The 26,794-nt window shown below is 39.6% G+C and overlaps 1 protein-coding gene across 1 annotated transcript in view; it reads left to right on the top strand.

The window, feature by feature from the left end:
• The window catches only part of smg5 (SMG5 nonsense mediated mRNA decay factor), a 204,232-nt gene that overhangs the window by 155,793 nt on the left and 21,645 nt on the right, over positions 1-26,794 (top strand). Inside the window, exons 14-18 of the mRNA XM_028794085.2 lie at positions 5,293-5,368; positions 12,838-13,013; positions 22,984-23,142; positions 23,265-23,324; positions 23,450-23,609. Of these exons, the coding sequence (XP_028649918.1) occupies positions 5,293-5,368; positions 12,838-13,013; positions 22,984-23,142; positions 23,265-23,324; positions 23,450-23,609 (631 nt within the window). The remainder of the gene's footprint in view (positions 1-5,292; positions 5,369-12,837; positions 13,014-22,983; positions 23,143-23,264; positions 23,325-23,449; positions 23,610-26,794) is intronic.

Raw genomic sequence — 26,794 nt, 5'->3', positions numbered from 1 at the left:
ATGAACAAGATCCTGAGATACTTGAACTCCTCCACTTGGGGCAGGATCTCACTACCAACCCTGAGAGGGCACTCCACCCTTTTCCGGCTGAGGACCATGGTCTCGGATTTGGTGGTGCTGATTCCCATCCCAGCCGCTTCACACTCGGCTGCGAACCGATCCAGAGAGAGCTGGAGATCATGGCCTGATGAAGCAAACAGGACAACATCATCTGCAAAAAGCAGTGACCCAATCCTGAGTCCACCAAACCGGACCCCCTCAAAGCCCTAGCTGCGCCTAGAAATTCTGTCCATAAAAGTTATGAACAGAATCGGTGACAAAGGGCAGCCCTGGCGGAGTCCAACTCTCACTGGAAACGGGTTCGACTTACTGCCGGCAATGCGGACCAAGCTCTGGCACCGATCGTACAGGGACCGAACAGCCCTTATCAGGGGGTCCGGTACCCCATACTCTCGGAGTACCCCCCACAGAATTCCCCGAGGGACACAGTCGAATGCCTTTTCCAAGTCCACAAAACACATGTAGACTGGTTGGGCAAACTCCCATGCACCCTCCAGGACCCTGCTAAGGGTGTAGAGCTGGTCCACTGCTCCGCGACCTGGACAAAAACCAAACTATTCCTCCTGAATCCGAGGCTCGACTATCCGACGGACCCTCCTCTCCAGGACCCCCGAATAGACTTTTCCAGGGAGGCTGAGGAGTGTGATCTCTCTGTAGTTGGAACGCTCCCTCCGGTCCCCTTTCTTAAAGAGGGGGACCACCACCCCGGTCTGCCAATCCAGAGGCACTGTTCCTGATGTCCATGCGATGTTGCAGAGGCGTGTCAACCAAGACAGTCCTACAACATCCAGAGCCTTCAGGAACTCCGGGCGTATCTCATCCACCCCCGGGGCCCTGCCACCAAGGAGTTTTTTGACCACCTCGGTGACCTCAGTCCCAGAGATGGGCGAGCCCACTTCCGAGTCCCCAGGCTCTGCTTCCTCATTGGAAGACATGTTTGTGGGATTGAGGAGGTCTTCGAAGTACTCCCCCCACCGACCCAAGTCGAGGTCAGCAGCGCACCATCCCCACCATATACAGTGTTGACACTGCACTGCTTCCCCTTCCTGAGACGCCGGATGGTGGACCAGAATCTCCTCGAAGCCATCCGAAAGTCGTTCTCCATGGCCTCCCCAAACTCCTCCCACGCCCGAGTTTTTGCCTCCGCAACCACCAAAGCCGCATTCCGCTTGGCTTGCCGGTACCTATCAGCTGCCTCCAGAGTCCTACAGGACAAAAAGGTCCTGTAGGACTCCTTCTTCAGCTTGACGGCATCCCTCACTGCTGGTGTCCACCAACGGGTTCGGGGATTGCTGCCACGACAGGCACCGACCACCTTACGGCCACAGCTCCCGGTCAGCTGCCTCAACAATAGAGGCACGAACATGGCCCATTCGGACTCAATGTCCCCCACCTCCCTCGTGAAGTTATGCTGGAGGTGGGAGTTGAAGCTACTTCTGACAGGGGGCTCTGCCAGACGTTCCCAGCAGACCCTCACAACACGTTTGGGCCTACCAGGCCTGACCGGCATCCTCCCCCACCATCGAAGCCAACTCACCACCAGGTGGTGAGCAGTTGACAGCTCCGCCCCCTCTTCACCCGAGTGTCCAAGACATGTGGCCGCAAGTCTGACGACACGACCACAAAGTCGATCATCGAACTGAGGCCTAGGGTGTCCTGGTGCCAAGTGCACATATGAACACCCCTATGCTTGAACATGGTGTTCGTTATGGACAATCCGTGACGAGCACAGAAGTCCAATAACAAAACACCACTCAGGTTCAGATCGGGGGGGGGGGGGGCATTCCTCCCAATCACACCCCTACAGGTCTCACTGTCATTGCCCACGTGAGCATTGAAGTCTCCCAGCAGAACGAGGGAGTCCCCAGAAGGTATGCCCCCTAGCACCCCCTCCAGGGACTCCAAAAAGGGTGGGTATTCCAAACTGCTGTTCGGCGCATACTGTATTATTTACCCTTTACAACTCCAGTCATCTCACACCGATATAAACAAGGCTTAAGCTGGCGAGTTGAGCTCAGTCGGTAGGGGAGATGGGACAGCAGTCTGCTTGGTGCCAGTGCTGATTAACACATTTACAACACAAAACACGCTGAAGGAGAGATGCAAAGGAATTTAAGGTGGGCTGGGATTATGAGTTTTTTATGTAGTTTTGTAGGCTTCAGGGATTCTTGTGTTAATTCAGACACAGTAGTAGGTTTTCAAACGTGAACATTCTTCTTTAGAATATCCTGGTAAAGTGCAGGATTCATGGTTCCTTCAATAATGGCTTAATAATAATGACAGTTCCTGAGACTGTAATGCATCCCCACACAGCAACACTACTACCTCCATGTTTTATTGTAGGTATGATGATGATACTGTTGATTGCAGTATTTGCTTTATGCCAGACATTGTGGGACCAGTGTCATTTACTATTTACTTACCTGTCCATAGAATAATTCCATCGAGAAATAGGGTGCAGTGGGATTTAGCATTTGAATTTACACAAGGCAATTCCCATAAACAAGAGAGCTCTCTTTTTCAAAAGTTTAAACTGTGCTCCATGACAGGACAGAGATGACAGTTCAGTCTCACAATTAAAAGAATGCAAACATATCTTCCTTTTCAAAGGAGTGCAAAGCAAGCAGTCAAAAAAAAAATCAATAGGGCTTTTTGGCTTTTAAGTATGCGAAGCACCGCCGGGTACAAAGCTGTTGAAGGCGGCAGCTCACACCCCCTCTGTCAGGAGCAGGAAGAGAGAGAGAGAGAGCCACAGAAAATCAATACGTGCCCTTTGAGCTTTTAAGTATGCGAAGCTCCGTGCAGCATGTCCTTCAGGAAGCAGCTGCAAACAGCCCCCCTGCTCACACCCCCCTACGTCAGCGCAAGAGAGAGAGAGAGAGAGAGGAAGAGAGAAAGTAAGTTGGGTAGTTTCTCAGCCATCTGCCAATAGCGTCCCTTGTATGAAATCAACTGGGCAAACCAACTGAGGAAGCATGTACCAGAAATTAAAAGACCTATTGTCCGCAGAAACCCGCGAAGCAGCGAAAAATCCGCGATATATATTTAAATATGCTTACATATAAAATCCACGATGGAGTGAAGCCGCGAAAGGCGAAGCGCGATATAGCGAGGGATCACTGTATTACTAGATATTTTTAAAGTTGATATTCTAGCATATTACCAAATTATTATAGGGTAGTTCATGCTGCTAAAGCTGCTGGATATTAATTTTTTTATATATTTAAAATTATATACATATACAGTGGTGTGAAAAACTATTTGCCCCCTTCCTGATTTCTTATTCTTTTGCATGTTTGTCACACAAAATGTTTCTGATCATCAAACACATTTAACCATTAGTCAAATATAACACAAGTAAACACAAAATGCAGTTTGTAAATGGTGGTTTTTATTATTTAGGGAGAAAAAAAAATCCAAACCTACATGGCCCTGTGTGAAAAAGTAATTGCCCCCCTGAACCTAATAACTGGTTGGGCCACCCCTTAGCAGCAATAACTGCAATCAAGCGTTTGCGATAACTTGCAATGAGTCTTTTACAGCGCTCTGGAGGAATTTTGGCCCACTCATCTTTGCAAAATTGTTGTAATTCAGCTTTATTTGAGGGTTTTCTAGCATGAACCGCCTTTTTAAGGTCATGCCATAGCATCTCAATTGGATTCAGGTCAGGACTTTGACTAGGCCACTCCAAAGTCTTCATTTTGTTTTTCTTCAGCCATTCAGAGGTGAATTTGCTGGTGTGTTTTGGGTCATTGTCCTGTTGCAGCACCCAAGATCGCTTCAGCTTGAGTTGACGAACAGATGGCCGGACATTCTCCTTCAGGATTTTTTGGTAGACAGTAGAATTCATGGTTCCATCTATCACAGCAAGCCTTCCAGGTCCTGAAGCAGCAAAACAACCCCAGACCATCACACTACCCCCCACCATATTTTACTGTTGGTATGATGTTCTTTTTCTGAAATGCTGTGTTCCTTTTACGCCAGATGTAACGGGACATTTGCCTTCCAAAAAGTTCAACTTTTGACTCATCAGTCCACAAGGTATTTTCCCAAAAGTCTTGGCAATCATTGAGATGTTTCTTAGCAAAACTGAGACGAGCCCTAATGTTCTTTTTGCTTAACAGTGGTTTGCGTCTTGGAAATCTGCCATGCAGGCCGTTTTTGCCCAGTCTCTTTCTTATGGTGGAGTCGTGAACACTGACCTTAATTGAGGCAAGTGAGGCCTGCAGTTCTTTAGACGTTGTCCTGGGGTCTTTTGTGACCTCTCGGATGAGTCGTCTCTGCGCTCTTGGGGTAATTTTGGTCGGCCGGCCACTCCTGGGAAGGTTCACCACTGTTCCATGTTTTTGCGATTTGTGGATAATGGCTCTCACTGTGGTTCGCTGGAGTCCCAAAGCTTTAGAAATGGCTTTATAACCTTTACCAGACTGATAGATCTCAATTACTTCTGTTCTCATTTGTTCCTGAATTTCTTTGGATCTTGGCATGTCTAGCTTTTGAGGTGCTTTTGGTCTACTTCTCTGTGTCAGGCAGCTCCTATTTAAGTGATTTCTTGATTGAAACAGGTGTGGCAGTAATCAGGCCTGGGGGTGGCTACGGAAATTGAACTCAGGTGTGATACACCACAGTTAGGTTATTTTTTAACAAGGGGGCAATTACTTTTTCACACAGGGCCATGTAGGTTTGGATTTTTTTTCTCCCTAAATAATAAAAACCATCATTTAAAAACTGCATTTTGTGTTTACTTGTGTTATATTTGACTAATGGTTAAATGTGTTTGATGATCAGAAACATTTTGTGTGACAAACATGCAAAAGAATAAGAAATCAGGAAGGGGGCAAATAGTTTTTCACACCACTGTACATGTGCACAATCATATAAAAAAATTATAAGTATATTATCGGCTTCCTCAGTCAGACTTTATACATTTGAAAGCACACGATATTTTTGTTTTGGAATCAGCTTTATGCTGAAAGAATTCTTTTTGTTCCTTATCCTCTCAACAGCAGTACTATCCATTATCCAACCCGCTATATCCTAACTACAGGGTCACGGGGTCTGCTGGAGCCAATCCCAGCCAACACAGGGCGCAAGGCAGGAACAAACCCCAGGCTGTTCACCTGCCCACTGCAGCAACAGCAGTACTAAATCAATTTAAAACTAATTTAAAGCTAGCACAATGACAAAAAGTCTAAACTTACAGACGGAATTAAATACTTTATCTCCTTGCAGAGCTCACAGAGCCTGTGGAATAGACTGTCTGTGCTTTTGAATCTCCTGCCTGATGGAAGTAAGATTCTTGAAGCTGGTGAGTAGTTTGCTTTTTTTATTTTTTATTTTATATCTACAGTTCACAGATATTTGTTGCCATGTGGCAGCTGGGCACCTGTATTAGGAGACTTTATACCACATCATGTGTAATTAATATTACGTTTAGTCTTCAAGTTTTATTATGTATTCTGTTAGATTTCTTTGAAGACAAGTTTGTAAGTTAATCTTAAGCAAATATGGTACATGCCTTCTATATACATTTATATATTTATTATCCATTATCCTCTTCTTATTTAAAGCAACCTTTATTTAACTTGTAAAACTGCACAGATTTAGACTCTGAGATTAATCTTGGTTCTTAAGGAAATAAGTTGTAGGAAGTTGTAGGTTAATTGGTTTGAGGGCTTTATGAATACATCCTGTAAGCCACTGTGATCGTCTACTCATAACCAAGGAGATGAGAGGCAATGGGCGATGCAACCATGAAATGCTGATTGTAGGAGACATAAGACAGGGTAACCATATTTTGTTTTTCCAAAAATTTGACACATGGAGGATAGTAGAATAACTGACAATTAACACAGGCCTCAAAAAGCCAATTTGTTACTTTCTCTAATAAAATGATCAATTTAAACTTCTTGGTTTTTATTATGCATCTTACTAAACTTCAAACATTTCTAGGGTTGGTATTTCTGTTCTGAAATGGGATAAAAATAAAAATAAAATATAGCCCTACATTAAAGTACATTTTTCCCTTTTTCACAACATGAAAAAAGTTAAATTGGTCATTAATCAGCAGAAGTGCTTTTTGGTTGTAAAAATGATCAATTTTAGTAAAATGTGTAAAACATAATGAAACAACTAAAGCATTATTTCCCAGGCTGTGAAACAACCACTCACACAGTCATCCCCTTTTCATCCACTATGTTTCTATGGACAAATGGAGATAGGGCTCAGGCGATACATCAAATATACTCCATTCATCTTGCCTTATTCATGGGATATAGTAAATGATTACATCGAATACAGATTGTCACTTTTTTTTTTTTTTTTTAACCCTTTGAACCTGGCAGGCCTTTTTTTGGGTCAGTCACATATGTGATGTCCTGGATAATGGACTTTCTGTCGGGCAGACCACATTTTGTGAGACTCAAAGACTTTGCTTTTGGTGCGAATGTGTGCAACACTAGAGCATCACTAAGAACAGTCCTGTCTCCTTTACTTTTCACTCTGTACGCCTCAATTTCAAATATAACACCCGGACATGTTACATACAGAAATTCTCAGGAGATTCTGCACTTATGGGGCATATTGCTAAAAAGGATGAGACAGAGCTCAGGAGTCGGGTAGAAAAGTTTTTTTCTTGGTGCAAAGAGAATTGTCTGCATCTTAATGTCAGCAAAACCAAGGAACTAGTTGTTGACTTTGGCTGCACCTGCTATGACCTTCTATGTCAGAAAGTGGATATAGAAGTGGTCCATTCCTACAAGTACTTGTGGGTCTACATTAACACTAGAATCCCTGAAGTCTAGGAAAAAGTCGTAATGCCAGGCCACCTTAAATTCCTTCGCACCTCATTGCTCTTTGATAGCAACATGTAAATTGAATCATTTCCTTTTCTTTGGTTATATTCTTGAATAAAAGTGCAGTTGTTTTGTTATACCTTTTGTGAAAAGTGTGCATTTGATATTTGGATTAAAGTCTTCACACATTATACACTTCACATCATTATTAATATAACATGGAAAAGGTTTCTGTTTTAATTATGTGTTCAGCATTTCTTGACTTGCATTTCCTGTCATCCTACATTTACCCAGATTGTTGTAGACAAGGAATACACATGAAATGTATGTATTCCAAGTAACAATGTATTATTTACCCTGTACCAGTGCATGCTCCCCAACCTGACCTGATACAATTCCAGCTGCGTTGGTGTGGGGGATAGGATAGCAGGCTGCTTGTTGCCTATGGTGATTGACGACATTTGCAAAACAAAGATGCTGATGAAGAGGTGCGAAGGAATTTAAGTTGACCCGGCATTACTACCTTTTTCGTAGGCTCCAGGGATTGTAGATTTAATGACAGGTTGGCCTTGTCTTGGAACACAGTGGAACTATATATGGCCACTGTGATTTTGTATGCTGTGGTGTGCTGGGCTGGTAAAATCACTGCAAGAGATGCCCACCGAATCAACAAGTTAATTTAAAGGGTAAGCTCAGTTATAGGACGCACTCTTAAGACCCTATTAATGTGGTAGCGAAGGAGAGAATTAAAATGAAACTGAGTGCCATTATGAAAAATTCTGTACATCCTCTCTCTGACACACTTGACACTTTGAGTACTTTCAGCCAACAAATTCAGCAGAAGTATGTCAATAAACTATACTGGGGCTCCTTTACACTAACAGCAATGTGCCTGCTTAATGCTTCACTGGGAATTTCTTTCTTTTCAATATTTTTTATAGTCATTCTGGTTTGTGTTCAGACCAAAGTGTGTGTGTTTATATTTTTTACATGTTAACTCATCTACCTACTGTGTTTCCCAGAAAATAAGACCGGGTCTTGTATTAATTGTTCCAAAAGATGCACTAGGGCTTATTTTCAGGGGATAAATGGCTCAATGTGAAGCAAAATGCCAACATAAAAATGTATTCATGTTGCTTTTATATTCAAGCGTCGCATATTTCCTAAAGTAATGACACAATGCATTTTAAAAGTCTCACATACCATCTTCTGTGCTGTCTTTTTTTTTTTTTTTTTTTTTTTTTTTTTTTTTGCAATTTCACAATATCATCAGAATGTACGGTTGCATATTTGAGCCACAGAGAAAAAAAATAAGGATATAATGAAAATGTCTATTTTGTGATTAAAGTAGAAATTTCGACTTTAAACTCAATGTCCACTTTAACCTCGTAGTTTACTTTATCATTAAAGTAGACCGTTGTAAATGTCATCTTTAAACTGACCCAGTTGTTAATCGCTGGGGCTTCCTCCTGACCTGACAGCAGCGGCAAGCAGCAATAGATCGCCACACAGAACACGTTAAATTTATGATATTCCAGCTCTCTGCACATTTAGAATTCTTAGATTTATACTTTATCACTTTTATGATGAAATGCATTAAATTGTGTATGCTACATTTTACTGATAAATCGTTAACTTAGTTTAAATAATGAATACTGTTAATAGTTAAACATATGGGGTGGCACTGTGGTAGAATGGTTGCGCTGCTGTCTCGCAGGGAATCACGTCCCATGTAATCCCTGCCTGGAGTTTGCATGTTTTCCTGGTGGGTTTGTACAGTGTGCTCAGTTTTCCATCCAAAGACATGAAGGTTTGGGGATTTGGTGAAGCTACAATGACATTGGTGTATGTGTGTGCTTGTGTTCACCTTGCGATGAGCTGATGCCCCGTCCAGGGTTTTTGTTTCTGTCTTGCGCTGATGCTGCTGCTGGGCACATCCCCGAATTGATGGATGTAATCATTAAACATTCTTTTCAGAGATATTTTGGCAAGGTGTCCTCGGAATTTAATGGATGTTGCGGGCACATGCGTCGCATCGCGCAAAGTATAAACCTGGCCTTAGGCGCCTTACTTTTCAGCTGATGATCTTGATTGACTAGGGCTTATTTTTTGGGGTAGGGCTTATATTACAGAGCAGCCTGAAAATCATGCTAGGGCTTATTTTTGGAGTAGGTCTTATTTTTGGGGAAACATGGTATTTATGTATTTATTTATATAAAGAGTTTCTGTAAAAAGCTAAATTTCCCCCGGGGACAAATAAAGTTCTGCCCATTTGTCTATTGTAGTATATACCCTAAAGGCCGATTATAACGACCTGCCTATCTATCTTCATAACTCTGCTGGCCTGAATAACAGCATGTGCATATCTGTTATGCTGCACTACTGTTATACTACTCTATTCTCTAAATTTTGCAGTTTGTCTGCTGTCGTAACTCATCTGGCCAAAATACCAGACCCCTCTCTATTTTGAGCATGAGAAAAGTTATATAAAAAAAATGTATTATTAATATTTTAGAGCTCACACATAATATTCCACTGTCTAGTTATGCTACCTAACGCAAGCTATGCATTTTTTTGGCTTCATGTCAGCTTTGTTTTTTCTAGTAAGTTTAAAAAAAAAAAAAAAATGAAAACAGATGATTTCCGTTGTACTTTAAGATGAGATCAACTCAAAACAGTGTACGCAGAGAAGTACCAGCAGGCAAAGTGGGCTTTTGCCCTTCTACTCCGTCGGAAGTTATCTTTACTCCCTGGGCTCACCTTAGGACATCTGCGTTACGATGTAACACACATACTGCCCTAGTCAAACTCCCTATATGTCACTGTCTCCAGCGTGAGTAACACTGTGCCTGAGGCAGTTTGGGCACTTGACTGTAGAAGTGAAAGCCCCACGAGGAAGGAGGGATGCGGGACAATTGATCGGAAGATGGTGAAAATCATGTGAAGTGTTCTAGTGACTTGCTTCTGGCACTAAAAACTGTTCTGAAGTATATCAATCAAAACTGCAGTTTTTGCATTAGGTCCTTATAATGGAAGGTAGAAAATGATGAAAACTGTAAGACTGAACATGATGCAGCATGTTCTATAGTATCAATCTGTTGTTTTAACATTTTGGCTTATTATATTATCATTAACTTAATGTGATGTGACTGTTATTGTTCTGCAGAGTGGTTTGTCACAGTGAAACATTTTGTGTGCTTTAATTTATGTTTTGAAATGTTTCTTGTTGTATGCAGTTACCAGGTTTGAATAAATATTGTTTGGTTAAATTTAACTTGTTTGTGATTTCCCCCAGTTTTGCATACAAGTTTAAAATTATTCATTAGTAGTGTAGATCAGGAAATTTCGCCAAAGTGTTATTTGCAGCGAGTTGGCTACATTCACATTCGCCCTTGGTTCGTCAAATGATTTACTGATAATCGGCTGGTTCAGGACAACTTCTTTCCCCAGTGCCCCATAATGCTTTGTGAGGCCAGCACAACATCCCCTGGAGCTGTAACAGCCAACATTGGATGGGACCACCACCCAGGTAAAAAATGCTGAGAATCTGCATTACAGACTCTGTGGGACTTAGTTAGTGGTAGAACAGATAAGTAAATAATGCAGGTTCTCAAAACTATATTTTTGAAACATATACAGCATAAAGAAGTTATCTTTGATTGTCGCCAAATGTATAACCTTGAAGGAGCCTGCAACAACGCGCCCAATCCCCCTCCCCCGAAAACACGGGATACTCTATGAAATAATAATAACAAAAGATTTCTTACTATTTACAAGATATATATCTTTTTGATAGAGGAAAAAGTGGAAAGCATCAGCACAGACAGTATAGAGAGCCTTCAGCATGACTTCAAAAAATGGAATGAGCCAGCGGCTTCAGTCATGACAAGCTGCTTTGAATTTTGAAATTTCTGTGCACATAACAACTGTCTATTCTAGTTAATATGACATTTGCTGATTTCTTAGTCATCCTTCAGTACATTTTGTATATTACACCAACCTTTCTTCTGGTACATTCTTTATTTACTTGACAATCTCGGTATTTTTCCTAAACCAATTCTTATATTTCAGTGTATATTTTGTTTTTTCACTTGATCTTTATCTGTTTCCAACATTAATTAACCCTTTATGCTATTTCTTAAAGATGAATGCTATGTTACCCTAAAATTATTCTTTTGAACCGTTGACTTCAAAGTATTTTGTCACGTTCAGTGATATCCGCAAACAGTTCTGTGATTTCAACTCGAGGCGAAGGAAACACAGTGGAGTTCTCTCATCACTATTCATTAGTAGTTTCTAATTAGAACATAAACAAGAATGATTTGGTACAGACATGTTGCAGCTTGCAGGTACTACTAGAATTATCATATTGATGTGATTGTATAAATCAAAGGGTTAAGTCAAGCATTTATAAAGCGCTTTAAAAAGATCTCAAAATATTGAGATACATATACTGTATATTGTGTCTTGAAAAATATCTCAAAAATTATTTGTAAGCCATATCACCTGGCCCTAAATGGTTAGAGTTATAGACTCAAAGTTATAGACTCAAAGGGTTTCTCGAGGGGACCAACACTGAACAAGCACCAAACAATATCTCAAATTTACTTGTGTCTCATAAGTCCAATCATATGCCATCAGCTTCTCAAACCGGCATGTATTTTTGTTAAAAATGGTGAAGTAAATCATTTTTAAGAAAACCCTCTTATGAACATCTGGGTTGTGCATTCAAACTGGAAAGAAGTTTGAATTAAGGACCCATCTCATTTGTTTTTTCAGCTAAATACCATGTTTTTTTTAATGCAGTTTGTGAAAGTGCACTGTTTAATTGACCCTTTGTTTGTTGAAGCACCATGGTTATGCCCAAATTCAAGGCATATTTTCCACATTATAATGTTTTCACTCATTTTTCTTTCATTATTGTTAACTTCTTTCAGACTGTTGTTTCTAATGCTTATATGATTGTAAGCTCTGTGTTAGCCTACTGAATAAAGGGTCTGCACTAAAGAAGCACATTAGGCTTCCCATTCATTTCATTCAGGTCAAAAATATGGTGCTTATTATTTTTTTAACTTGTTTGTAAATTGAAACTTTCATTTGGGCATTGTTAGTATTTAAGATCTGATGTTCAGTTGTAATTTGCCTGTGCCCTGTCTACCTAGCTATGAACCGAGTCAAACTTCCATTCAGACTTTTCTTTAAACAGATACCTTTGTTTCTTAGGAATGTCTCTTGTAAAGTACGCATGGTTTGAATTTATGCCAAGTGTAAGTTTAAAACATTAGTAATACATAAAAAAGAACATATGTATCCTGTGTTTGTTTATGCAGTCTGGGTAATAGGCAAAACAAAATCTCAGGCAGTTTAAGTAGTATTAAATTCTGGCCATACTGATATTATAGGCCTAAAAAAAGGCTTTTCTGGAGGGGAAAAGAGGATGCTTTCTCTCCCTACATGACTTTCAAATTAGATAGTCTTAACTTTGTATAGCATATGGCTATGTATTGGTCAAGATTAAATGAGTGTTCAAACTGTAACTATGATGTAAGTGGTTCCCTGTTGAGGCTTGTTTCCTATTATACACTAAAAAACTCTCAGGACAGGCTACATCCCCTTCAAATATGGACTATGGGTTTAAACAATAGACAGATGGCTTAAAATTTAGCCTTCACTGCTAAAATGCGACCTAAAAAATAGTTGTCCAGATGCACTTTCTTGACACTTCCAACTTGTAGTGGCAGAAATATAGTATGCACCAGTACCGTCAGAATTGGCTGCAGCTGCCTACAAGCCAATAATTGCATTAAACAGGTTTAAACAATATTTGGATATTTATGGAATAAATTACTTTTCTTTCTTTTTGTCTTATTGTAATTTAGGCATCCTTTGTCCAACTCCATTGTATATGATGCTAGCATTTATGGGATTTGCTTTATAAACTGTTTAAATTTTAATGTAAATATTTGTGTTAATTTTTTTTTAGACTTGCACTTATGTGAAGAGGTAACTGACCTCCTGAGTGAATGCGAGTGTCCTGAGCTTAAACAGAACCTGCTTCTTCCAGAAGATGTAGCATTGCGGCATTTACCTGCTTTGCGAGTCGCCCACAAAAAGCTGAATTTTGAACGTGACCAACCTACACTTAGTTTACTGGAGGAGGTAAGGAAATTAATATATATTTCATAATGTATAAAGTGTTCTTTTAAGGAGTGTTACCAGGAAGCTGCGATGACTACATACATACCAATATTTGTAGTTTTTCTTTATGCATAAACATTTGGCTGAATTTCAGTTTATATCAGGGTTATACTTTTAAATAGAAAATGATTTTAAACATGCATTTTTGCTGAACAGTTTTATAAATACCTTTAGCAGTAAATAATATTAAATCAGAAAATACGGCTATGGCTGCTTATAAATATAAAAAACATAATATGTATGTGTGTATACAGTCATGTGCTGACATATTGCTCCATTTGGGACTGGCCATTTGGCTGTAAGTCCATCTTAACATATTCAGGTGATTACAATTCAGGCTCTCTGGGTCTAATGTGGTTCAATGGTATGCATCAGTGTTAGTGCTACTGACAGTATAAAGTAGCACAAACCAGTCGTAGACTCTGTGTGAAGAAGGTAGAATGTCTCAACTACTGGGTTTCAAGTTGCTGTCATTAATTCGTGAGTAGGTTGCAATAGGTTGTGTAAGCAATCAAAAGTGCTGTGCGACATGTTTTCCTGTTTCAAAGTGAGCTTTTTTCACTTAAGAGGGACCACCCCACCTGTTCTACCAGTCACCTCCATTTCACCAAGGGGATGGTTTGCAATTTCTGCTATAGAGGTTCATCAGTGAATTTAACTGACCAAAAACTGAGTAACAGGACCATAAAGGTTGAGAAGAGCTGGTGGTGCAGAACGAATGTTTAAGAATTAGCCATGTAGAACATCGCCAATCAAGTAAAACCTTACCACTAGAATCCCTGAATACTACGAAAAAAGTCGTAATCCCAGGTCACCTTAAATTCCTTCACACCTCTCCATCAATGACTTTTGTTTTGCAAATGTGTAAATCAGCACAAGCAGCCTGCTATCAAATCCCCTCCACCGATGCAGCCGAAGTTCTCCCAGCTCTAGTCTCTTTATCTGGGTGTGAGTTGCCAGGAGTTGTACAGGGTAAATAATATATTGTTATTTGGAATACATACATTTCATGTGTGTTTGTGTCTACAACGATCTGGGTAAATGTAGGATGACAGGAAATGTGTGGCAAGAAATGCCTCAGAATAATACAATATTTGACAGTTACTGGCGAAAGCGTGATGCAGTTGGGGGTTCCTGCAGTCAGCTCTGTTTTTTTTCAAGAGTGTGGGAGGCATATTTCCTAGATCTGGGCAGGAGAGGTGTCTTCATCTGTCCATAGGTAAGCTCTACTTTTCAGTGCAGTTGCCCGAGTTTTATACCTTTTCTGGTCCCAAAATAAGAACATGCATTTGCCAAACATGGGATTCGTTCACAGGGTCATTCTAAATAGCAGACAATGGACCTGGCCATGTATTGCTCATCACCAAACATGGAGCACATCAGCACTTCTAAATACCTTGTTCTTGAGTTGTGTTTCCCTTAATTTTTCCCCATCTCCCTGTCAGGTTCTCTCTGTCAGATGATTTGCATGGTTTCAGTAGTATTTATTTATGCCCTCAATTACTAATTTCTAATAAAATAATGTGTTTGGAATAACCCTCACAGTGGCACAGTTTAAACCTTTTGCTACAAGTGATGGTGGAGAAAAATTTTTAGTCTCATGTTTTCATGGAGAAATTAAGTATTCAAATGCAATGGTGTTTAAATGATCAGTGCTGGACAGTGGCAAAGGATGTGAATAAAATCGGTATAAAGAACCAAATACAATTCTAACATAAATTATGTCACTTAATCGAGCTTCTGTGAAGTTCTAATTTCCCATTGTGGACAAATAAAGTACATCTATCTATCTATCTAATCCACATGTCTGATATCTATTAGTGTGGTCAAAATATGCAAAATGTGTGTTTATTTTTTGTTAAAATATTAACAGTTGCTTCCTGAATATGACTACATTGAATGTAAACATGAAAGATGTCCTTCCCACAGTGCTGTGTGTTTGACTATATAATGTTGGATTTCTCCCTTTTTTATATACATTTGATTGTCTTTAGAATGCAACAGGAGATTGCTGAACCTGGAAGAAATCCAAACAAACGTTTAAAAAAAAAATGGGCTTTGACTTGAAGAATTTTAACATGTCAGTGCTTTCTTTTCTGGCATACAGATTCACAAAGTAGCATCAGTATAATTTATTAATGATTATGTTGGCATTAGTGGGAGGTTTCATGATTTGGATCTCATACTGATTATATTTTAAACTAGCTGAACGTGTGGACCTCTGGTCCTCAAATGAACAGGAAGTGAAAAGGGAAGTCAGAACTGGACAAAGGAAGTCAACAACGAATTGGTTTTGCAGTTAGGAAGCACATTTTAACTTATTGAATCTGTGGTCTAACTGTGTTGTACATATTATAGTTACTGTAATTTATATCCAGCACACACCACTTGTACATTGACAATGTGCTGCGGTGTTATGGTCCTGGTCAGTGGATCTGTATTTAGGCTGATGTCTCTAGTTTGACATTTGCGGCAGTGTCCTGCTGTCTCTGTTCTCGTTTGTCATCAGTGGAACGGCTGTTGCTTTTGGCTTGATGTTTGGCTAATTTTACAGATGTTGTTTTTTATTGGCATAATGGTGAGCACGAGTTTGTTTTGTGTTTGGAATGTATGATTTTCAGTTGCAATGAGAACAATCGGTCGGATGCCGAGACCTGAGCAGACCTCAGTTTGCATGGGGAGCTGTGTCTGTTTGTCACACCTGCTTTTTTTATGCAGCAGATGTGTGTTTGATTGGCCCGAGCAGTGTTCTTTACTGTCAACAGATGTCACCTCTATTATTTTCCTTTTATCAATGGCACATGCATGCATGCATGCATGGCTGTTCTTTTCCTTCCAGCCATTAGATTAGATTACAGATCTTTATTGTCACATACACTGCAAGAGCATAGTGAAATTCTTGTGCCACAGTTGTGATGATTTATAAATAAATAGTTATTAAATAAGAGTAGCAGAAGATATGCAAATAAGTACTGTAAATAAGAGTGGGGAAAAAGTAGCATACAGTATAATTACACATAAACCAGCAGGTGAATATAGTACACAGTGCAGGGCAGATAGGTGTTGCTGGGAGTTCAATGACCTTAGCTCAGTGAAGTTGTCCCTGAAGATAGAGTGAGTAGTGAGGCTTTTGTTGCACTTTCAAATACCCAACCACAGATGGAGCTGCTCTGAAGGAGGTCTCTGACCTTTAACACCAGGCTGGAGGGCACAATGGTATGGAAAGCATAGCTATAATCAGTGAACAGCATCCTGACATAGATGTTCTTACTTTCCAGATGTCCCAGAGCAGTGTGCAGGATAAGGGAGATGGAATCATCCAAAAATCTGTTAAGCTCATTTGCAGGGATTGTTGTGGTTAATGTGGGTTATGATCATTGCATGTTCCCATGGCGAAGAAGTAGCCCGTGACTCCAATTTATTTGGCGTGTTACATCATATCAAAAGCTTTCAGTTAAGATCTAGATCAAAGTTCACAGCCGTTATTTGTTTTTTTTTTTTTTGGATTATGTTATGTTTTGCATATACATTTACTGAGCCCCAAACCTCAGACACGGTAATTCCCCTACGCAGTCCTGGGTTCAAATAATGAATTTTTAAATTATCAACTGAGCAAAACCAAGCAAAGCACAATTATAAAGCAAGTGTATCTTCTTTCTCTCTTTACGCTCCTCCTTTTGAGTGTCACTTGTGTCATACTGTGTTCTCTTGGAAACACTTCTGGGTTATGTGGAAACTAAGGAGTTTGTCCCCTACAGTGACCTCCCAGTGGCCCAGACAGGGCTGTACTTCCAGACTTCAACTCCCATGTACCCCTTTGAGTGCCCGCTTTGGGAGGACCACTTCTACCTGTAGATTGGTGTTGGGTACTCCTGGCCTCTGGCTTCTGCTACTCCATCTGCGGTTAGCCGCCTACCAGGCATTACCACTTTAACTCTTTTAGGGCTAATTTTTTTTTTTGTTTCTTTTTTCCCAGTGCTGAATATTTTTCCAAAAACTTAACTTTTTTTAAAAAAAGAACACAAAGCAATTGAAATCAACAAAAAATATTTACTTTTGACAAATGTTACTGTCTTGCATGTTGTATGAGCCTGCATACTCTATGATTTCACATACATATCACATACATTTTACACAGCAAATTCCTGCAAAGTCTGATCTCGCTCAAAGCAGCCAATTTCAGTCATTGCCACATTGCACTGCTTATAATATGTGTTGCTTTGGTGCCTACTTTTCAATTGTCTGTTGCTGCACTTTCTCACATATATTGTTAGTGTGTACTGTAGAGAGACAAGTCACCCGTTTGCCATCGTGCCATGCCACTGCCACCAAGTTTTCTGCCCGCATGAAAACCGTATTGTCACCTCTTTTCATCTTCAGCCTGTCTGGCTTCAACTGTGAAGCCATGTGTATCTTGTTCACCCTCACTGTGCCACAAGCTCCAATTCCCCTGCTCTGTAGCTCCATGAACAATTCTGGGCATGTATAAAAATTGTCCAAATGTACACAACATGACCCAAATGTTCATAGCCCTGAAGCAGCTCCAGCACAACCTGACTTGTCAAGGGACAGTTCTCTCTTTGAAAGAAATACTTTCCTGTATATGTAATTACTTTCAGGCAGAAACCAGTGTTTGCTTCTGCCAGTACAAAATCCCTTATGCCATACTTTGTGGGCTTGTCTGGCATATATTTGCAGAAAAAAAGGTGTCCCTTTTATTTTACCATAGATTCATGCACAGACAAATCACAGCCAGGCTAATAAAAATGTCAAGCAGGGGCTCAACTTTATGCATGGCGTTATAGCCCGGCTCACCCCATGGGATTTGCTTCTGTTTATTACAGAAGTGAATAAAACTTTGCAGCATCACGTACCTATCATCATGCTGCATAGCCTGTCCAAAGCCACCAGGGGACAAAGCACGTTTGGACCAATGCTCCCTGAAGTTATATCACCAGTTCTGTCCCATCTCTATTTGTAATGCCACAGTGCGCTTCATCTCGTCTTTTGTTGTGGGTTTCCACTTTGAAAAACAAGAATGCGATGCAAGCGCAGCCCGCGATTCAAAAAATTTCTCTGTTTGTCTCGTCTGACAGTAACTGAAAAGCAGCATCAGGAGAGAGCAGTCTGAAGTAGTTCAGCAGCTGGTGATCTGTCGTGTCCAACAGCAATCCATGCCATCTTGTGAAGTCCGGTAGCAAGTTCGGCTCCCATGGATCAATGTCTGGGTATTCCTCCCACGCGAACCTTGCCGTAGATGCGTTGGCTGCACGAATGCGCTCAACTGGCAGCGGATCAGCTGGCGTGGCATCAGCTGGTGTCCGATCAGCTGATGCCGGCTTCTCACTCTCTTGTTCGATCTCCTGATCACTGTCAATAAAATCCGATTCTGAAAAATCATAATAATGCGCAAAACATTGTCTGCCGAGTGTATTCTTTTCTGCACTCTCTTTGCTCCCTTGTGACATATCGATGCCATCTTGCCATTGTTTACATTTCGCAACTCACGCACACGCAAGGATTAGTTGCTGAGTCAACGAGTCTAGCATTCCTCCAAGCACAGAGGGAATGCCTGCGACGTGACAGTGAGTTTTGTCGCCATTAACAGCTGATTGTCGCCCTCTATCCCTGGATGTCGACTTTTGTCGACATTCGCCCTCAACCCCTCCTGTCGACAAAAGTCGACATCTGCCCTAAAAGAGTTAAAGGAAAGAAAAAGTCCTAAGAATAGGGTAAAGTCACTTTTATGGAATACATGTTATAGCACTTACCTGTTTAAATCATTGAAGTGTGGGGGTGTGCTTTTGCGATTATTTTTACTTTGTCTTTGGCAGCTTCACGTAGCAGGATGGCGGAGACAGTTGGGCACGCCTCCAGGTCAGGCATGCTGGAGGATGCTGCGCATACCCTGTCACAAAGGCGAGCGTCTCTCTAGCCCTGCCGCTGGCAAAAAATGAAAGGTGCGGAGCATTTAGTTAGTGCATGTGTTAGTGTGAAAAGGGTATTCCCAAGAAAATATAACTTACTTTTGTAGTGCGTATCGGCTCTTCCTAGGGGAACGGGTCGGGATGCGCTCATTCACATGCGAGGCCGCCAGCCATATTTAATACATGCCTTGCAAAGACTGAAGGGAGCACCTGTGTAGAAAGTGCCTGTGTCAGTTGCAGTTGGTAATAGGGAGTAACATGTTGTGGGATTGGCTGAAGATTTGTTCCCCTTCTATAAGAGGCACTTCCTGCCTCAAAGGGGTGGTTGGTATAGCTCATTCTCCGGTATACCAAACAGCAAACTGTGGCTTGTGCATTATTTTGTAAATACTTTGTGTATAAATAGTTCTCTCCTAGTTGTAGTTTTATTTTGGTGGAGGTATTTATATAGATTTTGGGTTTGTGGTGCACTTTGTTTTTTTTGTATGTGCACTGTTTTTTTTCCCTTGTAAATATTTTTTTGGCTTTTTTTTGGATTTTCATTGCATGTAGATTCTTCCTGAAAACCATTTCTTCATTTAGGAGAGCTACAGTATTTGCGTATATACATCTTCGTCTTTATTTTTCATTTTGGGACTGGAAACTATATATATTGCTCAATATTTTTGATTGGGACATTAGTTTTTGTGGGTTTTTTTTTTGCTGCATCTGTAAATAAAACCCACTTTTGTTTTAGAACTGCTTCCTTTTTGTGTCTATGTCTCCAAATCTGACTTCTCGCAAGTCTGATCCCGGTCGGTCCCGAACTACAAGATGCCCATTGTGTAGTCTGGTGCTAACCTTGCCACTACATGGGGTGTCACAACATCCTTTAAAACCCTCCGTGTATACAAGAAGTAATTTTCCTGTCCAACCAGCATACCCGTCTGTTCATTATTGCAGTGGTGATCTATAATAATAAAAGGCAAAGCCCTCACTGACTGACTGACTCACTCACTCACTGACTCACTCATCACTAATTCTCCAACTTCCCGTGTAGGTGGAAGGCTGAAATTTGGCAGGCTCATTCCTTACAGCTTACTTACAAAAGTTAGGCAGGTTTCATTTCGAAATTCAAAGCGTAATGGTCATAACTGGAACATATTTTTTGTCCATACACTGTAATGGAGGAGGCGGAGTCACGTATCGCGTCATCACGCCTCCTACGTAATCACGTGAACTAAAAACAAGGAAGACATTTACAGCAGGAGTCACACGCGGGAACGAAGGTAAATGACGTTAATTTTTGACTGTCTTTTAATACTGTGTAAGCATACATATTAACACATGTGCAATTAAACGTGTGCATTTACGGGGTGATTTCTCAGGCTTAAAAGCTCACCTTTTATCAAACGCGGGAAGAAAGGTAACTGACGTTGTTCACTGTCTTTTAATACTGTGTAACCATACATATTAACACGTCCAATTAAACGTGTGCATTTACGGGGTGATTTCTCAGGCTTAAAAGCTCGCCTTTTACTAAAAAGGTAAATGCAAAACTATTTTCAATCAGTTTATTGAAACGCTCCCGTTAAGGATTGCAATAACATATTCGCGAGATAAAAGAACGAAGTAGGGGGAAATGGAGGAACAGCCGCAAACAGCGAAGAGCAAAAAATTAATTAAACAATTGAGAACGGAGCGAGTTAAGCATACAAGCATGTTCATAAGGGAAACAAAGCACGGTGTAAAACGTAAGTTTAAATTAAGTTTATAGAAACGCTCCCGCTGCGGATTGCAATAACATATTCGCGAGATAAAAGTTTAATGAGAAGACACGAGGTATAAACGAACCACACGCCGTGGCGCAACGTTAGGGGCAACAGTTTCAACCATTCTATGATCTGCTTCTCGCAACTGAAAGACGGCACATGGCGGATGTTAGCCAACTTGCTGACCGCAACGTTAGGGGCTTCAACTATGGCGCTGACGCCACATCTCAGTGCCAACACTTTGCAGACTGTACTTAAAAGACACGCCCTCCTCACTGGACAGTTAAAAACACCAATCAAACTAACGATGACATCAAGTATTACCCAATCAAAAGTAGGAAAGGAGGCATCTTCATAAAATGCGTGTGGGATGATTTGCATGAGACGCTGCTTTAAAAAAAAAATGATAAAAAAAATACGGGATAAATACCGTCCAGTATTGATTCAAAACGGGACGCGCAATTTCATTCTCAAACGCGGCACGATTCCGTATTTTAAAGGACGGGTGGCAACCCTACAGTGCCAGGTAACCACCCATACAATCAGATTGTGATTCAGACTAGGAATGCAATGAATGTAATTACCCCGATCTACATACAAGGCGAAAGTCTTGCAACATTCAAAGATGATGGTTTGGGATAAGTACACCATACAACATAAAAGAGCTTATGAAGCCTTGAACCGAAAAAAGCAAGATCTCAGAGATCGTAAAAAAAAAAAAAAGGAGGTAATGTCGTTTTACTCGCTGTACATTTTAGTCAAACATTACCAGTTATTCCACGAGGGAGACCAGCAGATGAACTCAACGCGTGTTTAAAATCCATGCTTCTCCCACGCTCGGTTATATGTCGCGTGTTCTCGGGTAGGTGCACCAAAAAATGTATACATTTAAGCATGTAATGGGCAAACAAAAAATGAGGTATACCCGAAGGCACTGCAGTAGTACTTAATGTAACTTTACTTCTTAAATGTTAATGTTTTACTGTTTAATAATTTATACGCTTCTTATATGTTGTTCAAATTCTTTTATCAAAATACCACTGACAGCGCAATGCACGATAACATGGAGTGAATACACCATACGCATCCGCCCACGGCTGCCCTGCTGTGCGCAGATAGGAGTTGATTCTACAATAAAATAAAGATAAAAAGAGTAAAACAATCATCACCCATAAAGCATGTGTGTGTGTATATATGTGTATATATATATATGTTGATATGTGGATGTGTATATATATATATATATATATATATATATATATATATATATATATATATATATATATATATATATATATGTAGATATATATATATATATATATATATGTAGATATATATATATATATATATATATGTAGATATGTATATATATATATATATATATGTAGATATGTATATATATGTGTATATGTATATGTATATATATGTTTATATGTGTGTGTGTGTATTTTATATATATAAAACACAGCAACACTCATAACAATGACAACACAATTACATTGACAATCATGTTACGTTATTTTTAAAATGTTTCCTTTTTTTTTCATAACCTCTTTAACACACTACTTCTCCGCTGCGAAGCGCGGGTATTTTGCTAGTATATATATAAAATATAGATGCTGTACAGCTTTTGGAGTTCAGTTACGTTTGTATATATGCAAGTTTAAGGTAAAATCCTTTTGTATGAATATAGCCAACCCATTTTTTGCCAACAGTAATCAACCTTCTCTTTACAGCTTTGTCAGTTTTTCTTTCCCCAAGAGGTTTTTATTCATTCTGCAGTATGTATTTTTGCACACTAAGTACACTTCTTGTAGCACTGTATTTCCCTAATTTTTGTATGGAGTTTAGAAAGTTCCTCTGAATGCAAGTTTTTTAAATGTCTTTTTGTGCATAAACATACAAAAGGCATGGATGCTCAGCTGATCAGTAATAGAATATATATGATTATTTTCAGTTGTGTACAAAATAGTATTTTCATTTTTTGCTTAAATTCATTTTTGACATGTTATTGGCATATGATAGACTATTATTGGTAATGTTACTACTGCTATTAATGATATGTATTTTGTTTTTTATTTCTATCCTGGTGTTTAGTCATTGACCTCTGTAAATATAAGTATTTCTTTAAGCATTTTGAGTAGTTATTTTGAGGTATGCCTACGGCTAATTACTTTAGAACACTGCAGTGTTTTTCTGTGCATCACAACGTTCTTGACTCATTACCCTCTCTATTGCTTTATCGTTAAACAGTCAATTGTGAGGCTGTGCTGCATTCGTAGTTTTGGTCACTTCCTGACTCGTCTTCAAGGTAGTGTACTGCATTTTAATGCAGAGGCTGGTATCTTTACCAGTGTCTGCCAATCAGAAGAGGATAACCTAGTACAGCAGGCCAGAGCTCAGTTTCGTATGGTAAGTTGGGTATTTATATACTGTTTGAAATGTTCGAGAGAGGTGATTTAGCTTAATGTTAAGATTGATCTTCAACCTTATTTTATATTATTGTACTTATTTAGTTTTTTATTTATCTTAAGGCGGAGGAAGAAGCACGTAGGAATAGGCTGATGAGGGATATGGCTCAGCTACGTCTGAAAGTGAGATACATAGCTTATATGTTGTTAATTTTGGTGAAATGTGTATGTTTTTTGAAGTTAATGAATAAGTATTAAAGTTATTGGAAAATAAAGAACTTTAAAAATGCTACTGTTTGCACCTGCAGTTGGAGGTGTCACAGCTAGAAGGTAGTCTACAGCAACCAAAGACGCAGACCTCTATGTCACCCTACCTTGTGCCTGACACTACCACACTGTGCCAGCACTTGGGGCTCATCAGACAACTTGCAAGCAGTGGCCGCTTCATCATTATTATCCCTCGCACAGGTAATTTTTTTTTTAGATAATTCTTACCATAGTGAACATACCATAGTTCCAGAATACTGTACAAGTACATTATTTTATAGTTAAATATGTATGTGTTACTAAATTAGGCATGCCATAAGTTTTAAAAAATTGGTAAAGTTTAGTATAAAGAAATTCTTTGTTGATATTGAGGTTGACTGTGGGAAGAAATGAAAGTGTATGTGTGGGGTTGGGTGAAATACCCACGTTTTAAAAAAACATCTTGATATTAATTTTTTCAGGCATTTTTTTGAATGGCACAACTTGTTCTAATATTTACAGCAGTTTATAAAATTGAACAGATAAATCAGCCAGGCTTTCAGGTAGTTCATTTCTGGTCTTTCAACTTTAAATAAGTAATTCTTTAACAGAATATTCCACCCAAAAAGGTATTTTTTTCCCAGTTTCTTACCTTTATGTAGATTGTAGTAATGGCCTTGAAAAAATTTTAATCTCACGATTTCTTGTAGAAACCATCACTACAAAGGCTCTGATAGAATGGGACATAATGGTGACCAACGTTGGGCAATAGCAGAAAAAGTATCAAAAAGGCATTGTTTTCTATTTTTTTGCGTGTTGTTGATTTTACTTTTCAGATTCAAGTTTAAAGGCAGTCAGTCCATTACAAACATTTTAAAGAAGTGATGATTACGAGTGTATTTAAATAACACAAGAATGCCATGAATTGACATGAATTGTTGTAGTTACTTGAGCTCAAGTATACAGTACTTCATCCTGCTTTTGCCCTTCAATTTAACAAGCGTAGTTTGCGTACATAAAGCACTATGCGTTGGCCATGTCTCTGACTATTACTGCGTATTTGTGTAGCTTCACTGAATAGCCAGTCACATTGTAGAGTTCCACCATTTACTGTAACAGTAACATTCTAGGAATGTGAGCTAAAGAAACAATAAAATATGTAAACAATAAAAATTTATTAATTCCTAAGTAACAAATTAGGCACAGTTATAAAGTAGTAATTTAATAAAACACATTGTATATTGTAGCAAGTGGATACACTTTGCAGGAATTACTGTTTTTTGGAAGATGTTTGCAATCCCTCGCCAAATTTCAAACCCGGAGAATCAGTGCCCAGTTACAGCAGCTGAAAACTGACACATTTAATTTGGTCTGAGGTGTCTTCTAGCATGACAGGATGGCTGGGTTAGTTATTCTGTGTCTTAGCCTTAAAAACATTTTATCAGTCTAATGCCTGTCTGTAGATAGAATAAATTGCTCCCAAATGTTGGCTTGTGTAACAGGGAAATGAAAACATAATTTCATAAATAGTAATACATCTCTCTTGAACCAAAAAAAAATACATCTGCACCAATTAATTTCAATCCAAAGTTTTTATCAAAAGAAAAAGAAATGTTTATTCAACATGACTGATATGATCTCCAACATATCGTAGTTGTACTGCATCTGCTGCTGCTGTATGTGTCAGTGCTGTGTCAGGTAAACAATACAGTGAAGTAACACCTTCACCCTCTTCCTCAGTCTTTAGACTTCTTTATTTTTTACTGCTGTAATAAAGCTTAAAATGGCACGCTGAGCAATCAGATGTAAGTTCTTCTTGAGACTGACTACAAGCTAGGAAGTGCGAACAAGCTGCCCTAGGTGACAGAATAATTAAAGCAAATGCAGCGAGCAAATAATCAAACATACTGTATGGAGTGTTTGAAGTTGGTCATAATATCACAATTTAATTATTTCTAAACAATGCAAAGTAATACTATTTAAAGTGGGCTAAATTCTGTTTTCTATTCTTGACACGACAAAAAGCAAGTTTCTTTAATGGTAGAGGAAGGAAATACAGTCATATGAAAAAGTTTGGGAACCCCTCTCAGTCTGCATAATAATTTACTTTCAACAAAAAAGATAACAGTGGTGTGTCTTTCACTTCCTAGAAACATCTGAGTACTGGGGTGTTTTCCGAACAAAGATTTTTAGTGAAGTAGTATTTAGTTGTATGAAATTAAATCAAATTTGAAAAACTGGCAGTGCAGAAATGTGGGTACCCTTGTAATTTTGCTGATTTGAATGCATGTAACTGCTCAATACTGATTACTGGCATCACCAAATTGGTTGGATTAGCTCATTAAGCCTTGAACTTCATAGACAGGTGTGTCCAATCATGAGTAAAGGTATTTAAGGTGGTCAATTGCAAGTTGTGCTTCCCTTTGACTCTCCTCTGAAGAGTGACAGCATGGGATCCTCAAAGCAACTCTCAAAAGATCTGAAAACAAAGATTGTTGAGTCATGGTTTAAGGCAGCGTTTCTCAACCTTTAAGTATTTGCGACCCGAGTTTTCATAACAGTTTTAATCGTGCCCCCCTAACGTTTTTTGAAACCCTATTAAAATTTATTCCTATATTTTTTGCTGCCGATACACCGCTACAAGTTTAAAATTTCCTTATGAATAGCGAAATTACGCCACATATGGCAACATTCGCGCCCCCTTTTTTGTTACTCCGGGGTGCGCCCCACAGTTTGAGAACCGCTGGTTTAGGGGAAGGCTACAATAAGCTATCTCAGAGGTTTGTCAGTTTCAACAATAAGGAATGTAATCAGGAAATGGAAGGCCACAGGCACAGATGCTGTTAAACCTAGGTCTGGCAGGCCAAGAAAAATACAGGAGCGGCATATGCGCAGGATTGTGAGAATGGTTACAGACAACACACAGATCACCTCCAAAGACCTGCAAGAACATCTTGCTGCAGATGGAGTATCTGTACATGGCGGAAGAAGAACACCTGCTACCTACTGTCAAATTTGGTGGAGATTCCATCATGCTGTGTGGCTAGTTCAGGGACTGGGGGCCTTGTTAAAGTCGAGGGTCGGATCAATTCAACCCAATACCAATAAATTCTTCAGGATAATATCCAAACATCAGTCACAAAGTTGAATTTACGCAGGGGTTGGATATTCCAACAAAACAATGACCCAAAACACAGTTCAAAATCTACAAAAGCATTCATGCAAAGGGAGAAGTACAATGTTCTGGAATGGCCGTCACAGTCCCCTGACTTGAATATCATCGAAAATCTATGGGATGATTTGAAGCAGGCTGTCCATGCTCGGCAGCCATCAAATTGAACTGAACTGGAGAGATTTTGTATGGAACAATGGTCAAAAATACCTACATCCAGAATCCAGAATCTCTT

This window comes from Erpetoichthys calabaricus, chromosome 2 (genome assembly GCF_900747795.2).
Source record: "Erpetoichthys calabaricus chromosome 2, fErpCal1.3, whole genome shotgun sequence".
Classification (NCBI taxonomy): Eukaryota; Metazoa; Chordata; class Cladistia; order Polypteriformes; family Polypteridae; genus Erpetoichthys; species Erpetoichthys calabaricus.
The sequence above is the reverse complement of the archived record's forward strand: the minus strand, read 5'-3'. Positions and strand labels throughout refer to the sequence as shown.